The 27,469-nt window shown below is 37.9% G+C and overlaps 2 protein-coding genes and 1 long non-coding RNA gene across 7 annotated transcripts in view; 1 reads left to right on the top strand and 2 right to left on the bottom strand.

The window, feature by feature from the left end:
• The window catches only part of LOC117802700, a 47,297-nt gene that overhangs the window by 920 nt on the left and 18,908 nt on the right, over positions 1–27,469 (top strand). The window contains exon 2 of the long non-coding RNA XR_004626172.1: positions 2,997–3,146. This is a non-coding gene — a long non-coding RNA (uncharacterized LOC117802700). The remainder of the gene's footprint in view (positions 1–2,996; positions 3,147–27,469) is intronic.
• Positions 2,501–15,335, bottom strand: MSS51 (MSS51 mitochondrial translational activator). Its single transcript, XM_011226436.3, has 7 exons — positions 12,990–15,335; positions 7,768–8,011; positions 7,332–7,487; positions 6,176–6,300; positions 5,413–5,979; positions 4,995–5,088; positions 2,501–4,514 (listed from the first exon to the last, which is right to left on the bottom strand). Exons 2-7 carry the CDS (start codon positions 7,986–7,988, stop codon positions 4,295–4,297), a joined length of 1,383 nt encoding a protein of 460 aa, XP_011224738.1. The 5' UTR covers positions 7,989–8,011; positions 12,990–15,335; the 3' UTR covers positions 2,501–4,294.
• Positions 15,643–27,469, bottom strand: part of PPP3CB (protein phosphatase 3 catalytic subunit beta) — a 50,450-nt gene continuing 38,623 nt past the window's right edge. For 2 of the 5 annotated variants that reach the window (XM_034662693.1, XM_011226427.3), the window contains exons 11-14: positions 24,254–24,338; positions 23,424–23,521; positions 18,675–18,704; positions 15,643–17,263 (exon numbers count right to left, since the gene is read on the bottom strand). In XM_034662693.1, coding sequence (XP_034518584.1) covers positions 17,085–17,263; positions 18,675–18,704; positions 23,424–23,521; positions 24,254–24,338 — 392 coding nt within the window. In that variant the 3' untranslated portion in view covers positions 15,643–17,084. The remainder of the gene's footprint in view (positions 17,264–18,674; positions 18,705–23,423; positions 23,522–24,253; positions 24,339–27,469) is intronic. The other 3 variants (XM_034662694.1, XM_019800915.2, XM_034662695.1) reach the window with 3 other exon arrangements.

Here is a 27,469-nt window from a genome sequence, read left to right on the forward strand (position 1 = left end):
GGTAATTTCGGGGGCTCAGACCAGTATCTTAAACTCATTAAGAAAGTTTATTTCAGAGCAAAAACCAGTTAACCTTTTACAGTGGTTCTCAAAGTGTGGTCCCCATACAAGTAGCAGCAATATCACCTGGAAACATGTTAGAAATGAATATTTGGGGGGCATCTGGGTGGGGCAGTCGCTAAGTGTCTGCCTTCGGCGCTCAGGACGTGATCCCGGCGTTATGGGATCGAGCCCCACATCAGGCTCCTCCGCTATGAGCCTGCTTCTTCCTCTCCCACTCCCTCTGCTTGTGTTCCCTCTCTAGCTGGCTATCTCTATCTCTGTCAAATAAATAAATAAAATCTTAAAAAAAAAATGAAATGAAAATTTGGGGCTCCACTTTAAATTTACTCTGGGGTGGAGCCCAGCAATTTGTTTAACAAGCTCTCCAGGTGGTTCACACTTGAGTTTGAGAACCATCAACTTATTACTCCACATACTTTTCTACTCAAAAGCTTCCTCATGAGGGTGGGCCAGGAGTTCGGATTTTATTCTGGTTCCAGTGGGAAGCTATTGGACAAGTTGAGTCGAGGGAATGACATAGCCCAATTTAATCTCTAGAAAAATTATTCCCCCAAATGAATGGCCCGGAAAACCCAAACCAACAGTTGATCTAATCAAATAAGCAGAGATTTATATCCAATACTGGAGGAAAAAATGGCTGATAGACCTGCTGAGATGAGCATGTCAGAATTCAATTTAGTACTATCCTAAGGGATTGTCAATACGGTTTTTTAAATGCAAATTTTTTTCATTTGCTATGTTAAATATATTGTCCTTGCTTATGTCAGTCTTCCATTAAACTGGAAACACTTTAAGGTCAGAAGCCATCTTAGATTGCTCAGCAGTTAGCATGAAGGTAGGCATTTAGAATTTTACGTACTCTCAACACCAGTTTACTAAGTTGGAAACTTTTGTGTCACTTATTACTGTGTGGCTTCTGTCTCCTGATTTGATTCTGAGAGATACATCACACTTCACCCATTGCAATCAGTAACCAAACCCTATAGATTTTACTTTCGTGCTTTACCCATAAAATGTCACTATTTACTTGTTAGAAATTACCCCTTCCTTTCCATGCCTCCTACTATTACCTTAGCTGGCACCTGCATTATCTTGTCTGAACCATGACACATCCAACTTGTTTTTCCATCATCAAATCAATACTTACACAGTATTGCTAGCTCAATGTTGCTGTGTAAAATCAAAGTGGTATGGATTTAACAATAGGTACCATTTATTAAGTACGAACCATGTGCTAGGCATTGCATTAAGCACTTAGCAAATATTCTCCATTTTTCCATTCTCTAAGATTTTTTTTCCCCCGGGGAGGGGAGGGGCAGAAAGAGAAGGGAGAGAGAAATCTCAAGCAGACTCTGACCAGCATGGAGCCCAACGTGGGGCTCAATCCCACAACCCTGAGATCATGACCTGAGCCAAAATCAAAACTTGGACACTTAACCAACTGAGCCACCCAGGCACCCCTACATTCTCTAAGATTAAAAAAAAATGTTTGGTAATAGCTTTATGAAGATATAATGTAAAGTGTACAATTCAATGATTTTTCATATATTCACAGAGCTGTGCCACCACCACAATCAATTTTAGAACATTTACATCACCTACAAAATAAAACCCATACCCTTAAGCCATTACCTCAATACCCTCATCCCCCTCATCCATATGCTGCCACTAATCTACTTTGTCTTCATAGATTTGCCTATTCTAGACATTTCATATAAATGTACTCATTAACTATGTGGTGTTTGTGACTTCCTTCACTTAACATGAACATCAATGAACATGCTTTCAAGGTTCATCCATGTTGTCGCATGAATCAGTACTTCATTCCTTTCTAAGGCCAAGTATTTCATTACATGGATATACTACATTTTATTTATCCATTCATAAGTTGATGGACATTTGGGTTTTTATCTTTTGGCTATTGTGAATAATGACGCTATGACCATTTGTGTACATGGTTTCATTTCTCATGGGACATACCAATGAGCAGAATTGCTGGATCAAATGATAACTCAATGTTTAACTTCTTGAGGAACTGCCAGACTGTATTCCAAAATAGCTGCACCATTTTATATCCCCGCGAAGAGTATATGAGAGTTACAACTGCTCTACGTCACCAACACTTGTTATCTTCTGTCTTTTTAATTACCATCATCTTAGTGGATGAAGTGCTATTTCATTATGGTTTTGATTTTTATTTCTTGATGACTAAAGATGTTAAGCATCTTTTCATATGCTTATTGATCATTTGTATATCTTCTTTGGGGAAATATCTATTCAAATCATTTGCCCATTTTGTAATTGGGTTTTTTGTTCTTTTATTGTTGAGTTTTAACAGTTCTTTAATATATATTCTGGATATAAATCCATTATCAGATATGTGATTTATGAATATTTTCTTACATTCTTTTAACTTTCTTGATGGTGTCCCTTTCAGTTTTTAATTTTGATAAAGTCTAATTTACCTATTTTTATTTTGGCTGCTTATAGGTTTGGTGTCATATTTAAGAAACCATTGCCCAATATAACTTCATGAAGATTTAACCCTATGTTTTCTTCTAAGAGTTGGATAGTTTTAGTGATTTAGGTCTTTGATCCATTTTGAGTTAATTTTTGTATGTTGTGTGCGTGTATGTGTGTGTTAGGGGGGCCCAACTTCATTCTTTTGCATGTGTTATCTTGTTGTTCCAGCACTATCTGTTAAAAAGTCTGTTCTTTTCCCATTGAATCGTTTTATTACTCTTGTCAAAAATCAATTGAGCATAAATGTTAAGAACTTAATTCTTGCTTCTCAATTCGATGTCATCTATCCTAGGCCAGTACCACACTGTCTTGATTACTATTGCTTTGCAGTAAATTTTGCAATTGGAATGTGTGAGTCCTCCAATTTTGTGAACATTTTCACTTAACTCTTTTTTTTTTTTTTTCTTTAGGTAGGCTCCACGCCCAGTGTAGAATCCAACACGGACTCAATCCCACAACCCTGAAATCATGACCTGAGCCAAAATCAAGAGTCGGATGCTTAACCAACTGAGCCACCCAGGTAACCCAGAACACATGAATTCTTACATTACCCCTATCAGGTGGGCAATAAGAATGTATATGTGTGTGTTAGGGTTAGGGGTGGGAGGCTGAGGTCATGGCAAAGTTGTAGGAATGAATACTTAAGGAATATCCTAATCTTGAGAATGTGATAAGAGAAGGATGGCATGAGATAGGATGTGGCAGAGTGGCAGGCCCAAGCGGACAGCTAGTGTTAATCACTCCTTTGGCAAGAGAGAAACCTCCAATCTTGAGGTGTTGTGACTAGACAGTAATACATGCCAGTGAATAGGAAATAGGATAAAACAAGTGACTTAAGAAGCTCCAAACTGAGTTTATTATGGTATAAACTAGGTAATAACAAATAACTCCAGTATATTCAACTGAAGTCCGATATACCCTGGGATATTTATTTATAATTTTTTAAAGATTTATTTATTTTAGAGAAAGAACATAAGCGGCAGAGGGAGAGAGAATATCAAGCAGATTCATCCTGAACACAGAGCCCGAGGCAGGGATCAATCCCATGACCCTGAGATCATGACCAGTGCAGAAACCAAGAGTGAGAAGCTCAACAACAACTGTACACCCAGGTGCCCCTACCCTGGGCTATTTAAATACAACACAAGGCAAAAAGCTGCTCTAGGGTTAGAAGTCCCCAAGAGAAAAGAAGAAAATAAGATATTTATCTAGAAAAAGCCAGGAAATAGAACAATATGCCAATCCTCACAACCTCTCCCATGTTCCCGACCATTTCTCTGATTTGCCCATTCTTGTACATTGAAATCATTAACACCTCGCCATTTTTCAACCCAAATTGCTGGATAAGAAAGTCTTTTCCAGAAAAATAAGGTGCCATTCTTTTCCTTGACAGCATCTGATTCAAGTCAAAAGGTACAACTTTCTCACAAAGGAAAATGTTAAGAATTCAAGGTTCTGGAAAAACTGATACCAGGGCCTCTTGCAATGCATTAAATCTAGAATCCTGTCTCTGGAAGCTACTTGTGGCTAATCTCTTAGAAAAGTGTCACATCATATAGGAACTCCCATTTAGCTTAGAATCTTTACCTGGACAAGTGGCCAAGGTTTAGGATATAGTGGATTTCAAAGTTGGCAACAACCTGACATCAGCAGAGTAATTTCATTACAACCTCCTGATTTTCTAGAAGTCCAGATCTGGCTCAGCTGTTTAAACCCCACCATCTACTTTCTCTTCCAGTTGCCTCCTATCCAGCTGGCAGGAACTTCCAAGAAACATGATATAGTAGGCACTGCAGTATACTGGTTGCTTGTTGGGGTTAGAATAGACCTGTTCAGGTTTGAGGGACGCAAAAGGGTTAGCTCCATAGGCAGTGATGTGTGTATCCAGGTCCTCCAGAATCTGCAAAGAAGCTGCCAACTCCTGATGGCTATAGGAGAGAGATAAAAAAAGAAAGAAAAGAAAAGAGAAGAAAAGAAAAGAAAAGAAAAGAAAAGAAAAGAAAAAAGAAAGAAAGAAAAAGAAAAGAAAGAAAAGAAAAGAAATGAAAAGAAAAGAAAAGAAAAAAGAAAAGAAAAGAAAAGAAAAGAAAAGAAAAGAAAAAGAAATGCTGCTAATTATGAGAGACATAGGAGAGAATTTCCTCAGAACTTGATACTTCTGGACTCATTAATCCCCAAAATTACCTAAGGTTAGATAGGCAAGGGTATCCCTCCCTCCCAAATGTCTCACTAAGTACTTGATTAACTAGCAGAACTTGGTTCCAAGGGGATTAGAAAGCCAAGTGTGGAAAGGAAGAAAATCCTCACCAGAAAACAGAAGATGAGCAAGGGGGAGAGAAATGAGCTCATCTTACAGACAGAGGTATGAGTGAGTCAGGGAGGTATCACAAATAGGAAGAGGTTGAAACCTGTAAACAGTGATCAATGTAGGGATCTCATAATCACGAAGTAGCAGGAGGGTGGGCAGCCAAGCCTCCATCAAGTCTGGGGAAGCATGGAAACCTATGGGAGTAAAAAAAACAACAGAAATGGATATAGAGAGGGGAAAGGCTGAGGTAGACCCAAAGCAAGATACTTTTCTGATTGTGCCCACCACTCCCCTCACCTTGCTCACCTCCAATGCTCATTTACCACCATCATCCACCCCAGGTTCTGCAATGGAAAATTCTGAACCCAGGTATAGCACATATGGCTAATGATCAACCAAGACTGTCATCATTTTATGTTTAACCTGACCAAATGAATGGGGTTCCAAATAGGGGAGATACAAGTCAGAATGGAAAATTCCCAGAAAAGCCACCCAGTATTCCCCTGAATGACTCTTACCTGGATGGAATGCCACCACCAAATCTGGATGGGCTGTCTGTCCAGTCTCTACCTGCTCCTCCCAGAAGTCATGATAGAGGCCCCTATGGCCACTAAGCTGAACTGTGCCAGGTTCCAGGGGGGATGTTGAGGTGCTCTGTGTAAAGCCAGCAGATACGTCTTTACCCACCATGATCACACGGAGGCCTAGGTGTCCAGGAAACATGTAGCCAAGCTCATCATAGTCCCCAGGGCGAGTGAGGAATGTCTCCACATGGGAAGCACCAACCACATGCACTGTGCTTCCCCCAGTCTTCCTAACATCTATCCCCAAGGCCCGAAGCCCAAGGCCCAGTGTCAAGGGCCGTGATAGGGCATCTGTCAGCAGCCGCTTCAAAGAGCCCTGCAGGACATCTGGGTCTGGCCTTGGCCGTCCTACGTTGGCCCACAGGGTGGTCATGGCATGACTACCTAGCACAACATCCAGTGTAGCATCTAGCTGTAAACACCGCATAGAAAACCAGGTATCCCAGCCCTGTACAACTTCAGCCAGGCATGGCCAAGGTCCTGAAGGCAGGACAAAAGCACCTGCAGAAAAGAAGGGATAAGAGTGACCTAACCCTTTCCTGGCTCCAATATTCCTTCCAAATTTACTCTTCCAACTTGTGACCAGGAGTGCCCCACTCAGTTTATGTTTTCCTCGTAACAACATGCTTTCATATCTTTCTCCAAGTATAACCAACTATGACCACTGTGGCAGAGTTCTCCAACACCACCATTTCACCTGTGACTAGAAGCCATTCCATGAGACGGTCCACAGCTACCAGACGCAGCTCTTGACAAACTTTTCTGTGCTCTGGCCAGTCTGACCTCTGGCACTCTGGACCACAGTAATAGACATTTCTGCACCTGAAAAATGAGCCCCAGAAATAGATGTTCCTACACCTCAAAGGTGATTGGGGGCTATCTAGGGAAGGGTACTGATACTTCCTGTATCGAGGAAGAAAGATCACTGGGTAGGGAAGGTAGGAAGAGGAGTGAGAGCTGATGCACCAAATTTGGAGATTACATGTGGCAGGGGAGACAATGAGAGGCTAGGAATGTAATTATTCTCTTGGGGCAGAGTAACACGTCAGTCTGTAACTGGAACAACTCACTTTTTACATCCCTTACAGAAAAAAAAAATACCAGGAGTCTGCAGCTAACCTCTTATCACAGGTATGGCTCAACCCCAACCTCCCCAGAACAGATATGATCTTACCCCTTGAATACTCAAGAGGAAGGAGGTGGAGAAGATTATACAGTAGTCCCCCCTTCTCCACTGGGAATATGTTCCAAGACTCCCAGTGGATGCCTGAACTCATGGATGGTACCAAACCCTTTATATACTACATTTTTTCCTACACATACACACCTATGATAAAGTTTACAAATTAGGCACAGTAGAAGATTAATGACAATAACATAGACAATTATGATACACTGTAATGTTATATGAACGTGATCTTTCTCTCAAAGTATCTTCTTGTACTGTACTCACCCTTCTTCTCATGATGACGTGATGATAAAATGCCTACATGATAAGATGAAGTGAGGTGAATGACATAGCTGCTGTGACACAACATTATGCTACTATTAACTTTTTGACAAGAGTCAGAGGAGGATCATCTGCTTCCAGACTGTGGTTGACCACGCATAACTGAAACCATAAAACGTGAAACTGCACATAAGGGGGACTACTGTACCATAGTCTGACCTCCCCATAATACCCAAAATAAGCAGGAGCCCAATCCTTTTCTAATCTTTCTGTGGCCTGGATCACACAAAATGAGGAGTGGGCCTGAAGTTATTCTGAGAACTCTTAGACCTTTCCTCCTGCAATGAAGTCTTAGAATATGATCATTTCTGGATGACTCTCCTGTAAGTCACCAACTAGTCACCTCTTGCAACGCCGTAGGACCTTGGAGTCTGAAAGGCCACTAGGAAGAGCTCTACAGTGAGCACAGAACCGGAATGTGTCCTCCATCTTCTGGAACATTTCTTGAGGGCATCGAAATCCAAAGCCTGATGCAGAATCACCCCCATCTAGCACCAACCTGCAGAAATGGCATGGAGAAGAAGTGGCAATAGGAAAAAGAATATCTCCAGAATCATTCATGACCTATACCTTGCTTCCTATATATTTCCATCTACTCCCACTCCTTCTCACATGAGCAAAGTATATTTCTTCTATAGTAATAAAACTTACAAAAGTCAGGATGAGAAACTCCCTCATTGTAAATGCCCCATATTCCCCAAGTTATACTCCCTTCTTGCTTTCTGAAATCACTTCTACCAGAGATAATATATTACTCTTCCACAGAGCTAGTCACTCACTTGTATTCTTCATAGCTTTTCATGTTTAGCTTTTGAAGAATTAGCTGGGATAGGCCAGGAACATTATTCTCCAAGGAAAAGAAGCCAAGTGCATCAATGCTAGGGTCAAGTTTTGAGAGGGTCAGAGGCACAGGGGTCACAACTGTGGGTGGGGTCACAACCATGGGAGTCACCAATGAGGGGGGTTTCTTGTGTCTTCGTTGCCGGGATCTTGGAGCCATGGCTGTCCACTGATACCTGGGGACTATATGTAGAACAGATACGGAATGAAATTTTGCAAGCTAGACAAGTATGATGTGTTTTTATATGTTTGACCTTTCAATTCTCATTCCAGTCTCTCAGACCTAGGTATCAGTAAGATTTATTCAGGATCTACTGATTATTGATCACCACAGGCAGTTATAAAAAACAGGAGGGAAATAATTGTAGATCAACATGATTATACATATATGTATTACATATGAAGTTCTATATGAAATGTAAATATGTATGTAAGCAAATGCATAGAAAAATGTCTGGCAGGACTCATATAAAACCAATAACAATGATTAACTCTGAGGAAGGATGGGGCGCCTGGGTGGCTCAGTCATTAAGCGTCTGCCCTCAGCTCAGAGCGTGATCCTGGTGTTCTGGGATCGAGCCCCGCATCAGGCTCCTCTGCTGGAAGCCTGCTTCTTCTTCTCCCACTCCCCCTGCTTGTGTTCCCTCTCTCGCTGGCTGTCTCTATCTCTGTCAAATAAATAAATAAAAATCTTTAAAAAAAAATAAGTAAAAAAACTCTGAGGAAGAAGTGATGGGATAGGAACTGGGTTAATCAAAAGGAACTGCAGACTTATCTGTAATGTTTGACTCTTGAATACTAAGAATATATTAATCTATTACTAATGCATTTTAAAAATCAACTTAAAATAAGGGAGGAAAAAGCAACAGAAATTTTGGTTGTCCAAAACTACCAACTAATTGATAAATCAGTAGATCTCACCTAGTTAGGGAAAAAAACCACTCATTTTAGAAGACCTATCATCACATTTTTAAGCAGTCAACCCAGAAATAGAAATTAAATGCAATACAAAATCAGCACTGCAATATTAAGATTTATGTAGTCAAAGCAAGTTACGCAAATTATGAGGAAAATTTCCTAAAGAGGTGAGCTTTGAAGTAGAACTAATCCCATGCCCACACACCACCTAGAAGGAATTCTGATATTCTCCTTCCCTGCCTTGTCTTCTCCCATTCCTTCCAAGAGGAATGAGTAAACAAAAGGAACTATATTAGGAAAAATAAAAACATCGATTCATTCAATAAATATTTGTTGCTAAACATATAATCATTCATAAAATATTATAATGGAAACAAATATGAAAAATATACTTAATATCGAAATGCCTTATAGAGGGATCAAATGTAAATTATAATTTAAGGCAGTATATAAATCCTATAAGTGAAACTAAAGCACTTATGAGAGATCAGAAGAATCTCTTCAGTTGGTTAGCTGTAGGAAGGCTTTATAAAGCATGTAACAGTCAGAGTAGACCCATTAAAGATGGTAATACTTTGAATACATGGAGACAGAAAAAAAGGAATTCTAAGCACAGAGAAGAGCATGAGCATAGAAATATAGATGGGAATACTCTAGGAATTAATGACATAGAATGGTTTGAGTCTGATTATTAAGTATGACCTAAATGTAAGAACTAAAACTATAAAGTCTTAGAAGAACACATATGGAAAAGTGTCGTAATACGGATTTGGCAATTTCTCAGATATGACACCATAAAAAGAAATGAAGTACTGATAATATGCTACAATGTGGGCGAGCCTCAAAAACATTATGCTAACTGAAAGAAGCCAGACACAAAAGATCATACATTATATGATTTCATTTATATGAAATATTGAGAAAAGGTAAATTCAGAGACAGAAAGCAGATTCACGGTTGCCAGGGGCTGGGTGGAAGAGGTATGGGGAGTAACTGCTAAATGGTTATGGGTTTTTCTTTTGGGATGGTGAAAATGTTTTGGAACTAGATAGAGGTGGTGGTTGCATAACAATGTAAATGTGCATACCATGCTCACTTTTTTAATAATTTTTTTATCCCCCATCCCCATCCCCTCTGAAACCCTCAGTTTGTTTCCCCGGAGTACACAGCAGGGGAGTGGGAGAGGAAGAAGCAGGCTCCCAGCGCAGGAGCCTGATGTGGGACTCGATCCCGGAACGCGGGATCACGCCCTGAGCCAAAGGCAGACGCTTAACGACTGCGCTACCCAGGCGCCCCTAATAATTTTTTATTATGTTATGTTAGTCACCATACAGTATATCCTTAGTTTTTGATGTAGTGTTCCATCATTCATTGTTTGCGTATAACACCCAGTGCTCCATGCAATATGTGCCCTCCTTAATACCCATCACTGGCCTATCCCAATCCCCCATCCCCATCCCCTCTGAAACCCTCAGTTTGTTTCCCCGGAGTCCATAGTCTCTCATGGTTCCTTCCCCTTCTGTTTACCCCCCCTTCATTCTTCCCTTCCTTCCCCTACTGATCTTCCTATTTCTTATGTTCCATAAAGAGTGAAACCATATGATAATTGTCTTTCTCTGCTTGACTTATTTCACTTAGCATGCTCACTTTAAAAGGATTAACTTTGTTATGTGAATTTCATCTCAATTAAAAAATTAAAAAAGGCATCCGTAGAGACTGAGAAGCTAAACAATTTTTTTTTTTGAAGATTTTATTTATTTGTCAGGGAAAGAAAGAGAGAGAGGGAGAGAGCACATGCATAAGCAGGGGAAGTGGCAGGCAGAGGGAGAAGCAGGCTTCCCGCTGAGCAAGGAGCCCAATGTGGGACTCAGTCCCAGGATCCAGAGATCATGACCCTAGGGGGAAGGCATACACTTAACTAACTGAGCCACCCAGGCATCCCAGAGAAGCTAAAAAATTATTAACCCTCAGATTAACTGCCTCCAGGGACAGGGAAATGGCAGAGGATAAAAATGCTAACAGTGGTTGGTTTTATGGTAAATAAGGTTAACTATTAAAGTTCAAACCAGGGATCATGTTTTGTTACAAAAATAGTCTGACATTTAATCCTTCTGAACCAGATTTGTTAGGGAAAAAAACTTCAAGAATCATTATTCAGCTGAGGTGTAGGTGGCACAACGAACAAAGACCTCCCAGAATCATCCAGCTAAAATCTATTATCTGTACACCTGAAACTAATATAACACTGTATGTTAACTAACTGGAATTAAAATAAACTTAAGAAAATCTATTATATTACAACATGGCTCTTGCAAACTATTGTCCTTAGCTAATGAGGGAACTAATTTGTATTTTCCTTTGTAGTTTCTCATCCTTTCATTGCACCCCTGTAATCTCTCCCCTCATCCCACAGATAAATGGATGTTTTCAGAGTCCACAGAACAGATAGCTAAACTCATCTGCGTATCTTCCACATTCTCACTAATAGACCTGAGGGTGATAGAGTATTTTAAGATTTAAGGGTCATGTCCCTTAACTAAAGGATGCCTTCACACCTGAGTACCCCAATTCCAACAACTGACCTGACTCTTCCCTCCACTTTTTAAAAAAAAATAAACTTTGTTTCATTTCACTTATCTATCCTATCTACCTACCTATTTTTAAGAGAGTGTGCCTTTGAGAGCAGCAGGGGAGGGGAAAGGGAGAGGGAGAGAATTCTAAGCAGACCCCACAATGAGTGCAGACTCCAACTTGAGGCTCAATTTCATAACCCTAAAATCATGACCTGAGCTGAAATCGAGTCAGACACTCAACTAAGCCACCCAGGCACCCCTTCCTTCCATTTTTAATCACTACACATTCTCATCCAATTTCCAGAATCACTGCAACTTGAGAAGCATTCCTCTGCTCTATCTACCCAGCCTCTTCGGGCAAGAGAACACCTTCTTGAACCTTGAAAGAATGGATTCATCTTTCTTTGAAAGTATAGAGAAAAATTATCTTTGATTTGAGGCAAGTCAAGAATCTTAAATCCCAGGAGTAACAAATATATATTCCTGATGTTCCACTAAAAGCCTTTGTGCTGCAATGGAAGCCAATTAAGACCAGAAATGTACTGCCTAATTCATCTGCCTTTCCAAAGAGGTCTTTTCTGCAAAGGAAGATTAACTCTTGGCTCTCTGGGGGTTGGTTGAACTGGCTGGGAAGTGAAGGGATCAGTTTGGGGAGGAGTATTGGTAATGAAATCCCTGATCGTTTCCTGTGTCTAAGAGCAGGCTCATGATACTAATGAACTAAATTTCTGGGAGGAAGGTAAGAAGCGTTTGTTATCTACATGAGGCTAATGTCTGACTTTGTGTACCCTAGGCCCACACCCAGCTTCCCTGGTTCTAACTTTCATGCAATGAGCCCCAGGATCCTCCAAATTTGAGGAGAGGGACAGGACTGACAGAAACTAAGGCAAAAAACAGAGGGGTAAGAGAGAAGTTGGAAAGAATTTTCAAGAGATCAGTCTTCCTCACCTAGCAGGGAATCACTTTATTTTTTTAATTTTCATTTATTTATTTTGGAGAGAGTGAGTGAGAGAGATAGAGAGAGCAGGAGCAGGGGGAGGGGTGGAGGGAGAGGGAGAAGCAGGCTCCCCACTGAGCAGGGAGCCTGATGTGGGGCTCAATCCCAGGACCTGAGCCGAAGGCAGATGCCACCCAGGCCCCCAGCAGGGAATCACTTTAACTTTTTTCTAGCCATCCCCAATGACTTGGGCTCTAATTTATTCCCAGTATGTAAAAGAGAGAACACCAACACCAAGTTCTAAAGAGAAGAAGAGACATGGACTGCACGGTCCAGAAAAACTCTTATCTTCATTTCCAAATTCCCTCTAATATTAGCCTATTCCCAGACCAGGTCTCCCATCTTTCTCCTTCATCACCAAAAGCCTCAAGTTTCACCAAACCAGTTACCTTCTCACTATCACCAGACCAGGAAGGCCCATTAATTTTCTCTAATTCACCAGCAAACACAAAATATCTTTGGGGAGGTGGGGCAAGGGGGGAATGGTGCTAGTCATTGGGGATCCTCAAAAGGAGCTGGGAAAGAGAAAGAGAAAAGTAGGACTACGTTAGGAATATTGCTATTATTAAGCACATTCAGCTGCTTAATCAGTGATTAACACTCCCTGGGGTGATAAATGTTTTACTCAACTATAAACTAAGCAAGCAGATGGTTTGATGGAAAAGTAACTTACCCTGCTAAGCCCTCGGCTTCCTTCCTTCTCTCTTTCTTCCAAGTGAAGTGAATGCTTGATCTCCTCATATCTAGGTTGTGGCTGACTTGCAGCTGTCCCTTCATATCACTTTCCTTTGCAAACTGCTGAAATGCTGAGTCTCTGTGATTAGGTGTGTCCTGCCAACCAGACAGACAATGCTGAATTCTCCCTAATGAGGTATGGAGGGACCTGGCCCCCTGCCCATGGACTTCTCTCTTTCTGACCTTCCTTCTCTGCCAAGAAGGCTCAGAACTCTGTCAACACTCCCAAACTTACCAAAGGCCAGGCAGGCTAAGGAAAGATGAAACCTATTGCTTCCTGAGCCTCTCTCACTAAGACAGCATTTCTACTCTCAGTCCACAGAGTCAGAAGGAAAAAAAAAAATCCTGGGATTATAGTTCAGAAGTCATTATTTGGTTGCAAAGGCAGGCACGAGCTCAGATCAAAAGAACTCCTGGAGTTCTGGATGTCAGTCTAGACCCAGGATGAGTTAACCCAAGCCCAAAGTCCCTTTTAGCATAACAAACACTGCTCAAACACAATTCAAACATAATCCCCAAGAAAGAAGAATACAAATGGTCATTTAATGGTCTAGAAGGAAATCAATTGTAGGGGAAACAAAATTAATTTGTAAAATTCACTTTCTCTGAAAGGAGGGCAAGGTACTTTCTGAGTGAATGTCATCAGGCACACTCACTTATTTATTTCAAAAGAGGAATAAATAGAAATAAAGTGAGCAAAACCAAAATATTATTGGCTAAAAACACACTCTATTTCTAGGAACAGAAAATATAAAAGAATCAATTCAAACATCTTAGTCCTTCCTATAATGAATGCTGATCCAAGGAATTTAATTACACATTCCTAGCTCCTTTTCACTTACCAAGCTCCAGAGTCTTCCAGAAATTATCAGGGCAGTGGTCCTATACGACTGACTGCAAGACCTGACTTTCTGCTTACATCTGGCCCTAGCTATGTCACTTACCTGCCTCTGTGAACATCATCAAACTAGGGAACAGAACAACTTGCAGTCAATTTGAGGTCCTGGAATGTGGCAAATCAAAAATCTTATGAACAGATGAAGAGAATGGATTCTAAAGGAACCCCAAACTGTAGAAAGCAACCACACACAGGGAAGGTGAAAGTTGTGTTAAGGATGCAACAAAACATCACATATTATTCAGAATAGCTGTGGAGAAAAGAAAATCAGCAGCAATAGACAAAAATCCTGAGTAAAACAGGAGTAATTAATTTTAAGCAAAGGTTTCAAACCTATTTCCAATTTAACTGGCAGAACTTTTAAAGGGTATGAGTTCTGTTAATAATGGCTGAACTGCAGAAGGCACAAGAAGTCAGATGGACTTTTCTAACTCAGAAGTGTCATCCTTGAATATAAAGTGATATAATATATAGAAAAATTGATATTGCCTACTTATATTTTACCATCACAATTACTAGCTCTGGTAGACATTTAAATTTACAATTTATAAAGATCTGAACTCTTCACAGTTTGCTTTCATCATAAGTTACATTTTTAAAAAAGCTTTAAAATGCTTCTATGGTTCATTGTGAAACCTTAAAAAATACTAAAATACTAAAAATACTAACCTTAAAAAATACTAAAAAGACTAAAAAGAGGTTCTTATTCAACAGTCAGGAAGTTGTCTGTGAGGCACTGGGTGATTTTTCTACCACTCTTAATATGCAATACTTTTCTGCATTCTGTTCCTTTCTCTTACTTTCTTCTTTTTATTCTTTACCATCAACCCATAATTCTTCTAGTTTGCTAATGATGTTTCATGTTTACCCAAGATTCCCACAAACACTATCTAACCCCAGCGATGGACCTAAGGGCTACGGAAGTTCCTGGTACCCAATACACTAGTTATGCTCTTAATTTAGAGATGCATAGTTTTCATAAAACAGTAACATCCAGAAGAACGTTTAAAGGTATGCAGTGCATAGTAACTTTAAGGGTAGCTCATGGACTGCTATGTATGCAAGCTGATAATACAGCAACTAAAAGCTGTAATAACAATTTGAGTTCTATTTGCTACCTGGAATAAGGCAAGTGTATACAATTCAATTTAAATTAATGCTTTGTAATGTGTATCATTATAATTATTGTTGAAAACTGTAATTAAAGTTACTATATGGTTATATTATAAAATGCTGAGCAATATTCTAATTTCCCTCAATTTGCAAAATTTCATAATTGATTATGGAAAAGAAAGGAATACGATGGCAAGAAAATACAGTATCATGAATATCCTTTTTCTTATTGTTAAAACACCCAATAAATTCCCAATACTACTATAACAGAATTCTACACAATAACATTTTTTTCAATTAAAATTAAGTGAAATAGTGATTTTAAATATAGATTTAGGAGGCCTATAACAGCACCCAAAGTTCTCTAGTTTTCAGTTACTAATGCTCATTTAAGACAAATGTAACCAAAGTTAAAAAAAAAAAGCAAAATTTATGAAGGCAAGAATTTAATTTATCAAATTACCATGAATTATCCACAAGATAATCTCTGAAGGTTATATCCCAGTTCTATTAACAGGATTTTCTGATTTGCCTGAGGTCAAATCAGACTACATTTTCCAAATAAAACCCAACACAGAGATAGGAGCAGCGGCCCATGCATGGAATTTATTGTGTGCTACTATTTATAAAATACTCGAATAGTCCTGCACATGCATAATATTTCCAACTTAGACAGGAGACCGTACAGGGTGCACTTTCTGGCAAACAAAACAATAGATGGTTCCGCTGCCTGGAGCTCTGAGTTGTATTCCAGGGCATGAGGGAAGCAGGCCACCAAAGTAAAGGGAAATACCAAACTACAGTGGCAATCAATACAGGTCAATAATTGTGAAAAATTAGCACATGGTTCCATTTAGTTTAACCAAGCAGTTCTGTAACTATCAAAAGAAAAGGTTCAACATGCAATCTTGACTTTTATGCTTCCACTAACATCTGAATGATTGAAGAGAACCATTGCTTCTATGCTGCACTGCTTAATCAAAAACACTTCCAGAACATTTTAAAATTTCCTCTGCATCAAAAACATAAAAATGATAGAAAGCCAGCAGCAAATCACCCTGGTGGCTATTTAAGCAACTTGAGTACTCACAATAAACTAAAATTTCTCATAACATCTAGGTAACCTATACATGTCGTACCTGTACATCATAGGTCTATATATTAAATATTTGCAAAATGAAAACATGCATACACAAAATACGTCAAGTTTTACAGACATGATTTGAATTAAAATTTACTTTGACAATGTACAAACTTCTTTTAAAGTACCTTAAATGAGTAATTCTGTAATTCTTCATAATTTTGAAATTTAGAGGTTTTCTTCTTAAATCTCTGGGGTGTAAATTTCAAAAGATTTGGGCAAAAAAGATTCTAAATTAGTTTTTGGATTTGTGTTCAAGTAAGACAGTCTGCCTAGAAATAGGTTATGCATTCATAATTGAAAAATACCAAGCCTATATTACAGAATTAGCCACATTTAAGAACTATAGACCTGAGGTCAGCATTTTGTATAAATGCCAACTGGGTTTCTCAGCATTTTGCCCATAATTCAAAATACAGCTTAGTAACCTCAGAAATGTATTTTAAGACCATGCTAATTCATCCTTTAAAGACATTTCATGGGGGGAAAAAAGTCCACATTAGCTCTTAGGATTGCATTTGAAGTCATGGTTAAAAAACAAAATCTAATTCTACTGAGGGGAAAAAGAAATCTCATTTGTAAACTTAAATGTGTGAACCACAAGCATAAATGGAGGTGTAGTTGCCCTCCACTGGAAATTGCCCCAAGCCCCTTGCTCACTGCTCTCCACCTTGGCAGCGATGACCCAATCTTATCAGATATCACAACATGTCCCAGGGCCCTCAAGCCTCCATCCAGGAAGGGGGCTGGGGTCTTAAAAGCACAATGGTTTCTCCAGAGGGACTGTGACATTTACAGTCAGCTTGGCCGACCCCTCCAGATCCTGGGGGTGATCTGTCCATTTGGGGCCCGAGATGTGAGAGTCCCTGGGAAGCCGTGGGTCACTGGGCACTATGGTTGCCAGTCCCGTGGTTCTCAGTGGCATGTGCGGTGTTCAGAGAATTGAAACCATCTTGCTGTACAGCATCTTTCCGGGGTGGCATTCTCTCATTGATCCTATCCAAACCCTTTGCCTCTTCAAAACTGCAGATTCTATGTGGTGGAGAGAATCCTCGTATTGCTTAACAAAATGCAAATTTGATAAGTCAGTAATAGAAAAACACTGAGATTTCAAAAACATAATTAATGATTTTCAAGAAGAAAGAAATTAGCTGTATGTAGCAACATTTAAATCTTACTTTAACTGAATCCTATCCCCATTCCAGACTTCCCCTTAAAATGTGAAATGTTTAAATCTAAATATAAACACATTAGCTTCATAGATGACAAGTGTTAGCATAGCCTTGAAAAAGAACACACAAAATTAACCTACAGGCAACGGTCTCAGGGTCTCTGTCTGACTTCTACTATACCAATTATCTCCTACCTCAGACCCTAAAATCACCAGTGACTATCACAGTAAGGCAGCAACAAGAGTAGGGTCAAGTGAGGAGGCTAAACAAGGTTAACCTTGACATACAAATCTGTACCAAGAGCGTGGGAGGAGAAAGAGGCAAAGAATGTTAAAATTTAGCAGATCAGAACTATCTTGGAGGTCATGGTATCATCACCCCATCACCACCAGAATGAAATGAAAAAGGTGGAAAATGCCTCCTGGAGTTAAATCTGTATTTGGCTGATAGAAAAAATTATTCAGTTTCATATTTTAGGAAATGTCTTCCTTAATTCAATGGCCATTCACTGCATGTTCTTTGGAAACCCAAATCAAAATAAATGGCAATCCTCCTCCAATTGTTATAATTTCTCATTTACTTCATCTGGAATGATGCTTTTTCTACTATTAAATTGTGCATACAAAAGATTTCCATACCACTGGTTATAATCTGGTTGCTTTAATATGTGCAATCCCTGGGACTCAGAGTCTGTGCATGTGAACCAAATAAACGATTGGGGCGGCAAAGCATTTAGCAATGTGTAATATCAAGCCAACATATGATATATATGAATATAATATCAGCAAACGCTAGGCCAACAGCAAAATAAATAAATAAATAAAATAAGAATCATAGTGACAGCTCCTGCACTTGCAGGTGAATTACTGAAAACGAGTAAAAACCAACTCAAACCTATACCTAGAGGGGGTTTCACTTAGGAAAAAAATGATATGAATAGCACAGAATCATGCAAAATGTAGACTAGATCTTTCTTTGCAACTTCAAAATGCTATAATATACAGCATAACATGCTGCTCTCTAAAAAATTCAGAAACGATAAATGCTGGTTGTACACAATACTAGAAAAGGGAAAAACCAGATTGTCACTATGGAAATCGGTCCTTGTAATTAAAAAAAAAAAAAAGAAAGAAAGAAAAGAAAAAAAAAAGAGGAATGTGACTATGAAACTTGATGAGTCAGTGAGTCTGATTCATCTTGGGCTGTGCAAACTAGGAGTAAAACACACCCACAGGACATTTCTCTGATGCCCACCCACACACCACAGATCTCTGCCCAGCGCAAGGACTCTGATCGTACCTTTTTCAGCCTCAATAGCCTCAACTGTGGCTGTACAGAAGTGAGCAGAGGCATGCAAAATGAATGAGAGAGATGAGAAGGGTCATATTGTACAGCAGAAAAGGCAATGATCACGTAAAATATCACAGTATCCCATACTACATCATTATTTACAATTTAACATAAATAGTATCCATATTAGAGAGCCCCATCCAATCCCCCAATTCCTGACACAGCACAGTTTACACACAGCACTATGACAACATCGCTCAGAGCACAGAACACATGGACCTAATATAAACACAAACACCTCAACACCCATGCAAATGCACTCCAGTATTAATTACCTATTGTGAATTCAGTATTTTGATGGCCTTAGAATTTTTCAACATGTTTATTATATCACATCCATCACAATCACAAGGAAATTCTCTATGGTGAAATTATGATGGCAGAATTGTAGCAGAAGAACAAACAGAAGATTCTTCCCCCGCCCCCACCAACTAACTGAAACAATACTCATTATCAGTTGTTCATAAGATATAAAATAGAAGGGGTCAGTAATACTTTTACTGTTGCTTCTAATTCATAAGGCATAGCAAAAGCTGCAGAAGTCAGTATGGCTACAATGAAACTTAAGGGCAGTAAACTTGGAGAATTACTCCAAGTTAAAACAGTTCTGTAGCTCTGTTGTTCGTGGATAACCTAAAAAGACCCCTCTTGTCTACTAGGAACTTCCTTTCTATTCTAACATTGGTGTTTCAAGTATCTAAAGATACTAACATCTATGGCCTTTAAAAAAAAGCTAGTTATGTTCAGTTTATCATGAACTCAAATCTGCCTCAGGTACTAATAGCATGCATTCTCAAATGAAGAGAGAAAGGCCAACGTACATCTTTTCAAGCCCATCTACCAACTAGAGAGGAATCAAGATAGAAATGAGGTCTTACAGGCAATAAATCCTAATTACTCTAGGATACGGACATATACACAGGTCTTAAAGTTGAGAAATGCATTCTTAGTATAGCTTGTCTCTGGCCCATTTAAAGAATCACAACATTATTCAGTCATACATTTTGTAGTCAAACATTCTTTTGGCTCATTTCTGGGTTCAAACTGTATAAAGCACTCACATTGAAGACAGGATCAAAGACTACAGAGGACAATATTGCCTGACAATACTGCAAATTCTCCACTTTACCCAAAGTGCACACACTCAGAATATTTATAACAATAATGCCCCATCCTTTCTATTTTGCTTCTTCTACAAGGCCAATCAGATTTAGAAATAATAAATTTTGTCCAAAGCATTTATGTGAAAGAAAACTGATTAATCTAAGGAATTAAAGTAGACTAAATTAGAAATTTGTTGATCTTAACCAGATAGTAAAGTGAGTTGGGGACCCAAAAGAAGTAGGATGAACACTGAATAAAAAAAATTAATTCTCCTTAACTGTTAAGCTATATTACAAATCCAAGCAGACATACTTATTGTAAACCCACTGTACAAATCACCATTTAAAAAAAATCTAGCTCTGTACACCTGGAATATACTCTTTGTATCTTCCCACACAGAAAACTGGGATAAATGACCCACCTCTACTTGATCAGCCCTACAACTTCTATTCTTCAAAATATGGACTATTTTCTTTATAATTTAGACATTGAATGAGAAAAAAATAAATGCCTATCAGAATATGTTTTAAAGAGCTTATGGTAACAGAAGTGTTTTTATATGAAATATTTCATAACTTATATATGGTAATAAATTAAAAATAAAACCTGATATCACTGTAAGAATTAGTATCTGAGGGAATCAGTTTAAAAGTCTATTAATAAATTTTTCAAATTATGAAATGTAACAACATACTTCTGAAATCATCCTATGGGTTTTAATTTTATATGTAAAAGCATGTTCTAGGTCAAATTATATTCTCTGCTCTTTCTAGAAGCTTCTAAATGCTCCTCATCCTTTTCAGGATACAAAATACATATCACACTCAAAACTGCATTCCGTGTCAAGCTTGAATGTTTAGAATTGAAAAAAAGGTCATTTGAAGCTTAAACGTTAAACTGGAAAGAGATTTGATAATTATAAAGTTCTGTCTGAAAAGGCACTGTTTTTCCTCTACTTGTTTTAAGTTTTATAGGGCATCCCGACATGGCCTTAGTAAGTTTGTGTACAGTGCTGTCACAAACTGTGTTCCTCAATAACTACACAGGATAAATAATGAAGAAGAATTTGGCATTACTAAAAGAAATGGCCACATATTTTCCCATATATGTCCTGGTGAAGGTAGCATTATAGGGCTAGCTCCCAAACAAATTTCCATGAAGAAAATGCACATAAAATATATCAATTCCTACTCCAAAAGGGTTGTGTTTGTGAAAACACTCAAGAAATATGAATTAACTTTCAGGTTTTTGAGAAGGCAATCGGACTTATTTTCTGACAAAAGGACTAAGGTATTAGAATTTTAAAACCTTCTTTTTGCAATACTTAACTCTTAGTTACTCACATCAGGGAACATGTCTACTAAAGTAAAATATTAGAAAAAAAATTAAATCACACAGATGCAGCTTCTGTATCAGTTTTGTTATGTGCTATCAAAATAGGTTTATCTTATTATGCTAGGAAAATTGCTCCACACTATCAAGAGCCATCACTGGCACAACTAGGGAGCTATCTAGTTTCCCAAATTAGACCCCTTAAACTCAGCACTGTCTCTATGCTGGGAATACAGTCCCTTCAGTAAAGCTATCTTTCAAACCTTCCCTGCAGTTGGGGGTGAGTTCAAAGTTGGAAGACTGAGCTTCAGGCTGCATGCAAATTAAGAATGAGTAGAAGTGCTGAGCTGCCAACAAAGCATGTAATTAGCAGGTACTAATTGTGAAATCTGAAAGAAAGGTTTGCTGTAGATACAATGTAAAAGTAATAATACATCCAAGGATAATGGAGATGTGACTGTAGTGGAGATTTATTAAAGTATGAGGCCTTTCAGTTTCCCTTTTCTTTTATGAACAAAAAAGAGAAAGGGTATAACATTTTTCAAACTACTAAAGTTCATCCTTTTCTATTACCACTTACTTTTGCTAGTTTTATTGAATGTTTAAGATCTTTGTTTTAGCGAAATTCTTTTTAAGCTCATCTTGCTAATGTCGATAATAAGAAAAATGGGGAGCAAGGAATATAAAGAAAAAGCAGTTCTTCTTTTAATAAAAAAAAAGGACACTTCATTTAGAGTGAAAATTTGAAACTATCATTTTAAAACAGCTCTTCTCACATATACCAGTGGTGGTAGCAGACAACACACTAACATAAAATAGAACATGTACAGGCTACAAGTAGAAATTATTTGTCTACAGGAAAAATTTGCTTATTTATTTAGGCATTTATTATGAGACTAAGTGAAATGAGACTGTGAAAAGTCAATCTACTTTAAATTTATTCAAAAATTTAAATTATTTATTTTTTGCTTTAAAAAACTCACTAATTACAACACCAGGAAGAAAGTTAGCCATGACTAAGGAAAACATCAGATCTGTTGCTGCCTGTTTAACAGAGCAATGACCCTTGGAGGGCTGTCAAAAGTGGCTACAATAAAACATATAAATTAAAGCTATTCCATATCACATTTTTTGCTTTCCAGCCACAAGGGAAAGAAATCTAGACTTTGAGTTATTGTGTATACTCTAAAACATTCACGTCATTCTCTTCTATTTAATCTGTAATGGGCTTTCAAAAAGTTAACCCAGTATTTACACAAATACTTACGCCAAAAAAGTAAGGTTTTTTTAATATAAAATATTCAATGAGCCAGATTACAGGAATGCTTTACGTATAATTCTTTTTATTTTCATGCAAAATAAAGGCACACTTAATAACACCCTTTCAATTTTGACTTACAGGATTTAAATTCAACCCCTTATAACAATGACTTAATATCTAATGTTACATTCATGTTCAGAATGCACAAAGTACAGCAACGAATGCAGCAAACCTCAAAACAAGGTGCTACAAAGTTGCTTCTACATCAAAGACAGACAAGCGTCTGATAGAGTAATTTAATTTAACATACTTTTACAGACATACAGCTAACCTAAAGAAAGACAGACAGATTTAGGAAAGCAGCTACATCTGCAGAGGAAGAAAACAGCATGTTACAGACAGTCAATTATACATAGAACATTTGACAAACACCACAGAAAACAAACTTTGGCATCATTTACCAGGGTACAAAACCTTGCACAAATCTTTTGGCAAGTGAAGTGCATAAGTAATGTTTTGGGGCCTAAGCAGATTGTTAATTCTAAAATTAAGTATCTGAAAATATAAGCATAGTCTAATACAATTACATAAATTAAAAAAAATAAAAAATAAGAAACTTGGAATTACATTTCCATTTTAGTAATATGGCTATCCTTGATTCACATTCTGAAACTGGGACTTTTAAAAGAAAAGGGTGCATTAGACAAACAAAAAAATAAATATTTAGACATTATGATATGAGCTGCTCCCATACCATTTCATTGAAAGCTGAGACTGACCATTATTTTCGATTGAAAGGACTACCCATTCCATGAATTTTCTGCCCTGGTCAGGTTATTAACCAGATACTACCTATCATATAGTATTCTGCCTGTGTCAGCTGCTGAGACAGGAACTAAAAAGCAGAAGGAATTCCCTGCATGCATTATGTGTATTGTTAGCAAAAGAGTGAGGTGTGCCCCAGTCCATCTGAGGCACAGCAAGTTGCATAACATCATTACCACTTTGCAGGGTCTGCCGTCCTCCAGCCAACACTCCACTAGGCAACATCCCTGTGGGAGTCAGGCCCTTGAGTGTCAGCACGCTTTCACTCTCCTCCCTATAGCAAAGAGATATAACAAACATGAGAGACTTCCAACAAGTACTTAGTTTAAAGGAGGAAATGGGGCCCAGAGGTAGGCCATGTATATAATTTACGACATTTCTCATTCCAAGTTAAGACATTCTTCCATATTTTGAAAATGTTTCAGATCAGAGGGTATGCCTTACAACTGAGGCATATATTTTTTCCTGAAAAGCTTTATTAAATATATGATGAGATTTATCATCAATGAGACTCATACAATTGAGAAAATATGGTATTTTCTATGCTGTAAAGTTCAAATGTCTGATATAACCAGTTTTGCAAACAAATTTTTAAGGACTGACCCATTTACATGCACCTTTAAACCTAGTCTTCCTGAATTAACCCTAAGAAGAGATAATCTGTGACTCCAACAAAAGGAACTTTCTATATGGATGAGCAAGTTCATCAGGAATACTCTAAAAGGTACCCTTTCCTTCTTATCCTGCTCTTTTCAAGATGTAGAACTAGTACTTTCATCACAGAAGGGTAACACATATTCAAAGTGAGCAATAATAATCACAAGGGTCAAAAACCCTAGTTTCAAAGGGACTTGTATTCCCTTTTCCAATATGAAAATGTACAACTAACTTCTTTATAGGAAGAATGCTACTAAATTGCTTTTAGGTGTCAAACAGGACACTGCTTACAGCAAAGTACAATAAAAGAATTTCTGTAAAGCAAATAATCAGGAAAATATATCATTACCTGAGAACAGAGAAGACCCGTGCCATCTTGCCAATTGCTCGAATTTTGTTTCTTATGATTTCTTTCCGGGCTGCAGCTGAACCTACTTTCAATGGAATAAATAGAAAAAAAGACTCAAGTTTAGGGCATCCACACTTGTACCATTCTGTTAACCTATACCACGCTCATCTTAACCAACACCAAACCCTCTGCCACCAGCTCACATGGAGGAGACTAGGTGAACTCATGCCAGAAAGCCTCTCACTCCTTCAAGATTTAGCTCAGCACTGGTCTAATACTGGGATCTGATACAGATACAAATGAAAAGTAATCCACAAACATTATGACTCTCACACTACTGCTAATCATTAAAACAGCAATGGGAAAGAAACTAGAACCCAACTTATACACAAACCAGAGGACAAAAAAAAAAAAAATGCTAACAATCCTATAGTCTTTGTTTAATTTTCATGAGGGCCTATGCATGCAGACTAACAGACAAGAATTGGTAATAATTCTGTATAGGCTTCTGTTTTACTATTATAAAAGCCTCTGACATGCAGGCTGGAAATATCCTATCTTACTATCACAGAAGTTCCTTCTTCTAAGTGGGTTTGAAAACAATGGTATGAAATAACTACTTTGCAGACGACGCTGAACTGAGGACCATACCAGCATATTGACAATAATGCATATCTTAACCTCATGGACTAAATGTCCTCAAGGTCATGCAAATATATACAAGCTCTTACATCCCTAGGTGAGTATGACACAAGGACAGTGAACAATGAGAAAAGATTCCCTAAAAAACACAGCTAAAGGATTACTCATGTTTCCTCTCTAAAGGGTTAGCTGTACTGCCTATCACTGATACAGAAGAGAATATGTCAAAATAACCTGATCTTCAGCTGAAGAAAAACTCAAAAGTTGTATCTTCCTTCCCTTGGCCTCCAGAAAGAACAACAACAATCTCAGTCCTGTTATCTCATATATAGCAACTAGAATCACTCTGGACTCAAGAGTGTGGTTCCTTAGGGCTGTGCTTCAGCATGATGAAAACACATATAGAAGCACCACAGTTGAGGAGAAAGTTAAGGAAAGGCTAAAGAGACTAGACTAAAAGGGGCCGTGGATATACAGAGGTCTGAAACCGTTAAGTCTTCTGGGCTAGAGCAGCATCTCATTTAAAATTCAAGCAGCCCACAAATACCATATAATTAAAACTAAGATAATGACTGGACCTTACTGCATGGTAACAGAAAAGAAATCCAATTTCAAAGATGAAAACAAAAGACATACTTTAGAGAAAATAGGCTCCATGACCATGTTTACAATGCTCTAAAGGGTACGATTATGAGCACTGAAGCTACAGCTTTTGCCAAGTTCAAAAGTGCGTAGGTACTATGGTACTACACAGCTATTTTTAAAATGCCAAAAAAATTACTAGAAGTCTCATTATCATAGAACATTAGAATATGGAGAGACATTAGGAATACTGCAAAGTTTAATCTCCTCATTTTAGAGACAAAGAAACTAAGTTTATTAACTGTTTTGTCCAAGGACATAAGGTCTGATTTCTTTGAATGAATTAACATAAACATTGTTTTAAAACTGACAGAATTTTAAAGCTAGACTGGGGGAGAGGAGTATGGGGATGGGAGAGGATGGCTGCAATGAGGTACATTCATGTTTTCAGCCTTAATTTATAAATCTGTAAAACTGAATAATATGTAAACTATACTGATTTCAAATTTTTAAAAAATCATTGGAATATAAAAACACTATACAAATCAGGATTTTAAATCAGTCTACAAACGCATCATGCATAATATTAACGTAAATGTCCACAGTAAAATTACTCTGGGGAATAAGACAGACAATCAAACACCCCTAATCATGCAGGGAAAAGTACAAAACATTAAAAATAAGCAAAAGAATGAAATTGTAAACAAGAGGAATGAAAAAGAGGGAAAAATATTTCCATGCACAGAAAGACAGATATCTTGGAATATGACTTCTAAAAACATCAAATTCTATCTCAGATAGCACTTACACTAAATTTGCACAAGGCCCAAAAGGACTCTGCATAAATAGCACTCAATGAATGTGCTAACTTACATGGACATGAGGATAACTTATGAAGTCATATTTCAAAACAATGTTACTCTGTCTGGTCTGTACCTTTTTTATTGCCATATATGAGCCGTTCTTCAGATGGAGAGTCCAGAAAAAAGGAAGTGAATGATGGAGAAAAGGTGGTTGAGACAAATAAAAAGATAGAGATTTAACTTGGCAGTGGTATTGAAGAATGAATGTAGAAAGAAAGGGAGAAAAATGAAGGCCCTCATATTTGAATTTGAAAAATGTAGTACTGTAGGATCTGGTGAATAAAAGAGGGATGCCACTGGGTAGAACTCTAAAGGAAAGATTTCTTAAAAGATATGTGTTCAGAAGAAATTATGGACAGAATGACTATAATATTTGATGAAAGTAGACAAATTAGGGACAGAAAAAAAACACGTGAAAACACATAAGACTGATAAAAGACTGTGCAAACAACAATCGCACATTTATATTGATACCCCTGAGGAAATGTGTCACCCATGGGAGTATGTTAAGTGAAGGGTAATGACACAAATGATATACAAGCTCATGTGGTTCTTTAAGGACACGAAGATCTGCAAAATCTATAGTATATATAAAGAAATGTAGGTAACTTTATAAACTACCTCAGTGGAAAATCTTACCCACTTCGAATAACGGAAAGGCTAAGCCTCCCACACTCCATAATAACAAGAACACATAATTTCTTGAATCTGAATTGTAGAACTTTTGCACATACTCAGGATCAACAGTATGTGCTTTCTGTTCCCAATCCAATCTGGGAGCTTGAGGGACATCTTTTGCAGAAATAGCAACAGATTGTTTCAAAGCAAGTAATAGCTCTAAGAGTAGGCAGCAGAAATGTTTCATTTGAGCTTTCCATATCTTCCATTTTAATGCAGAGATACATGATTGCATTACAGGAAATGCAAAGTTTTAGTTTAGTGAAACTGTTACACACGTGGATTATGTATTTCCTTTACCAAATTCAAGACCAAAGATAAATATCTGAAAGAAATAGTACGCATTCTAAATATCACAGAATCAGTGTTCAGAAATTCTCTTTAATGATTAAATAATACCTCCAAAAGGAATGCTATGTGCACTTATACATGCAATGTTTATGCAAAATTT

This window comes from Ailuropoda melanoleuca, chromosome 6 (assembly GCF_002007445.2).
Source record: "Ailuropoda melanoleuca isolate Jingjing chromosome 6, ASM200744v2, whole genome shotgun sequence".
NCBI lineage: Eukaryota > Metazoa > Chordata > Mammalia > Carnivora > Ursidae > Ailuropoda > Ailuropoda melanoleuca.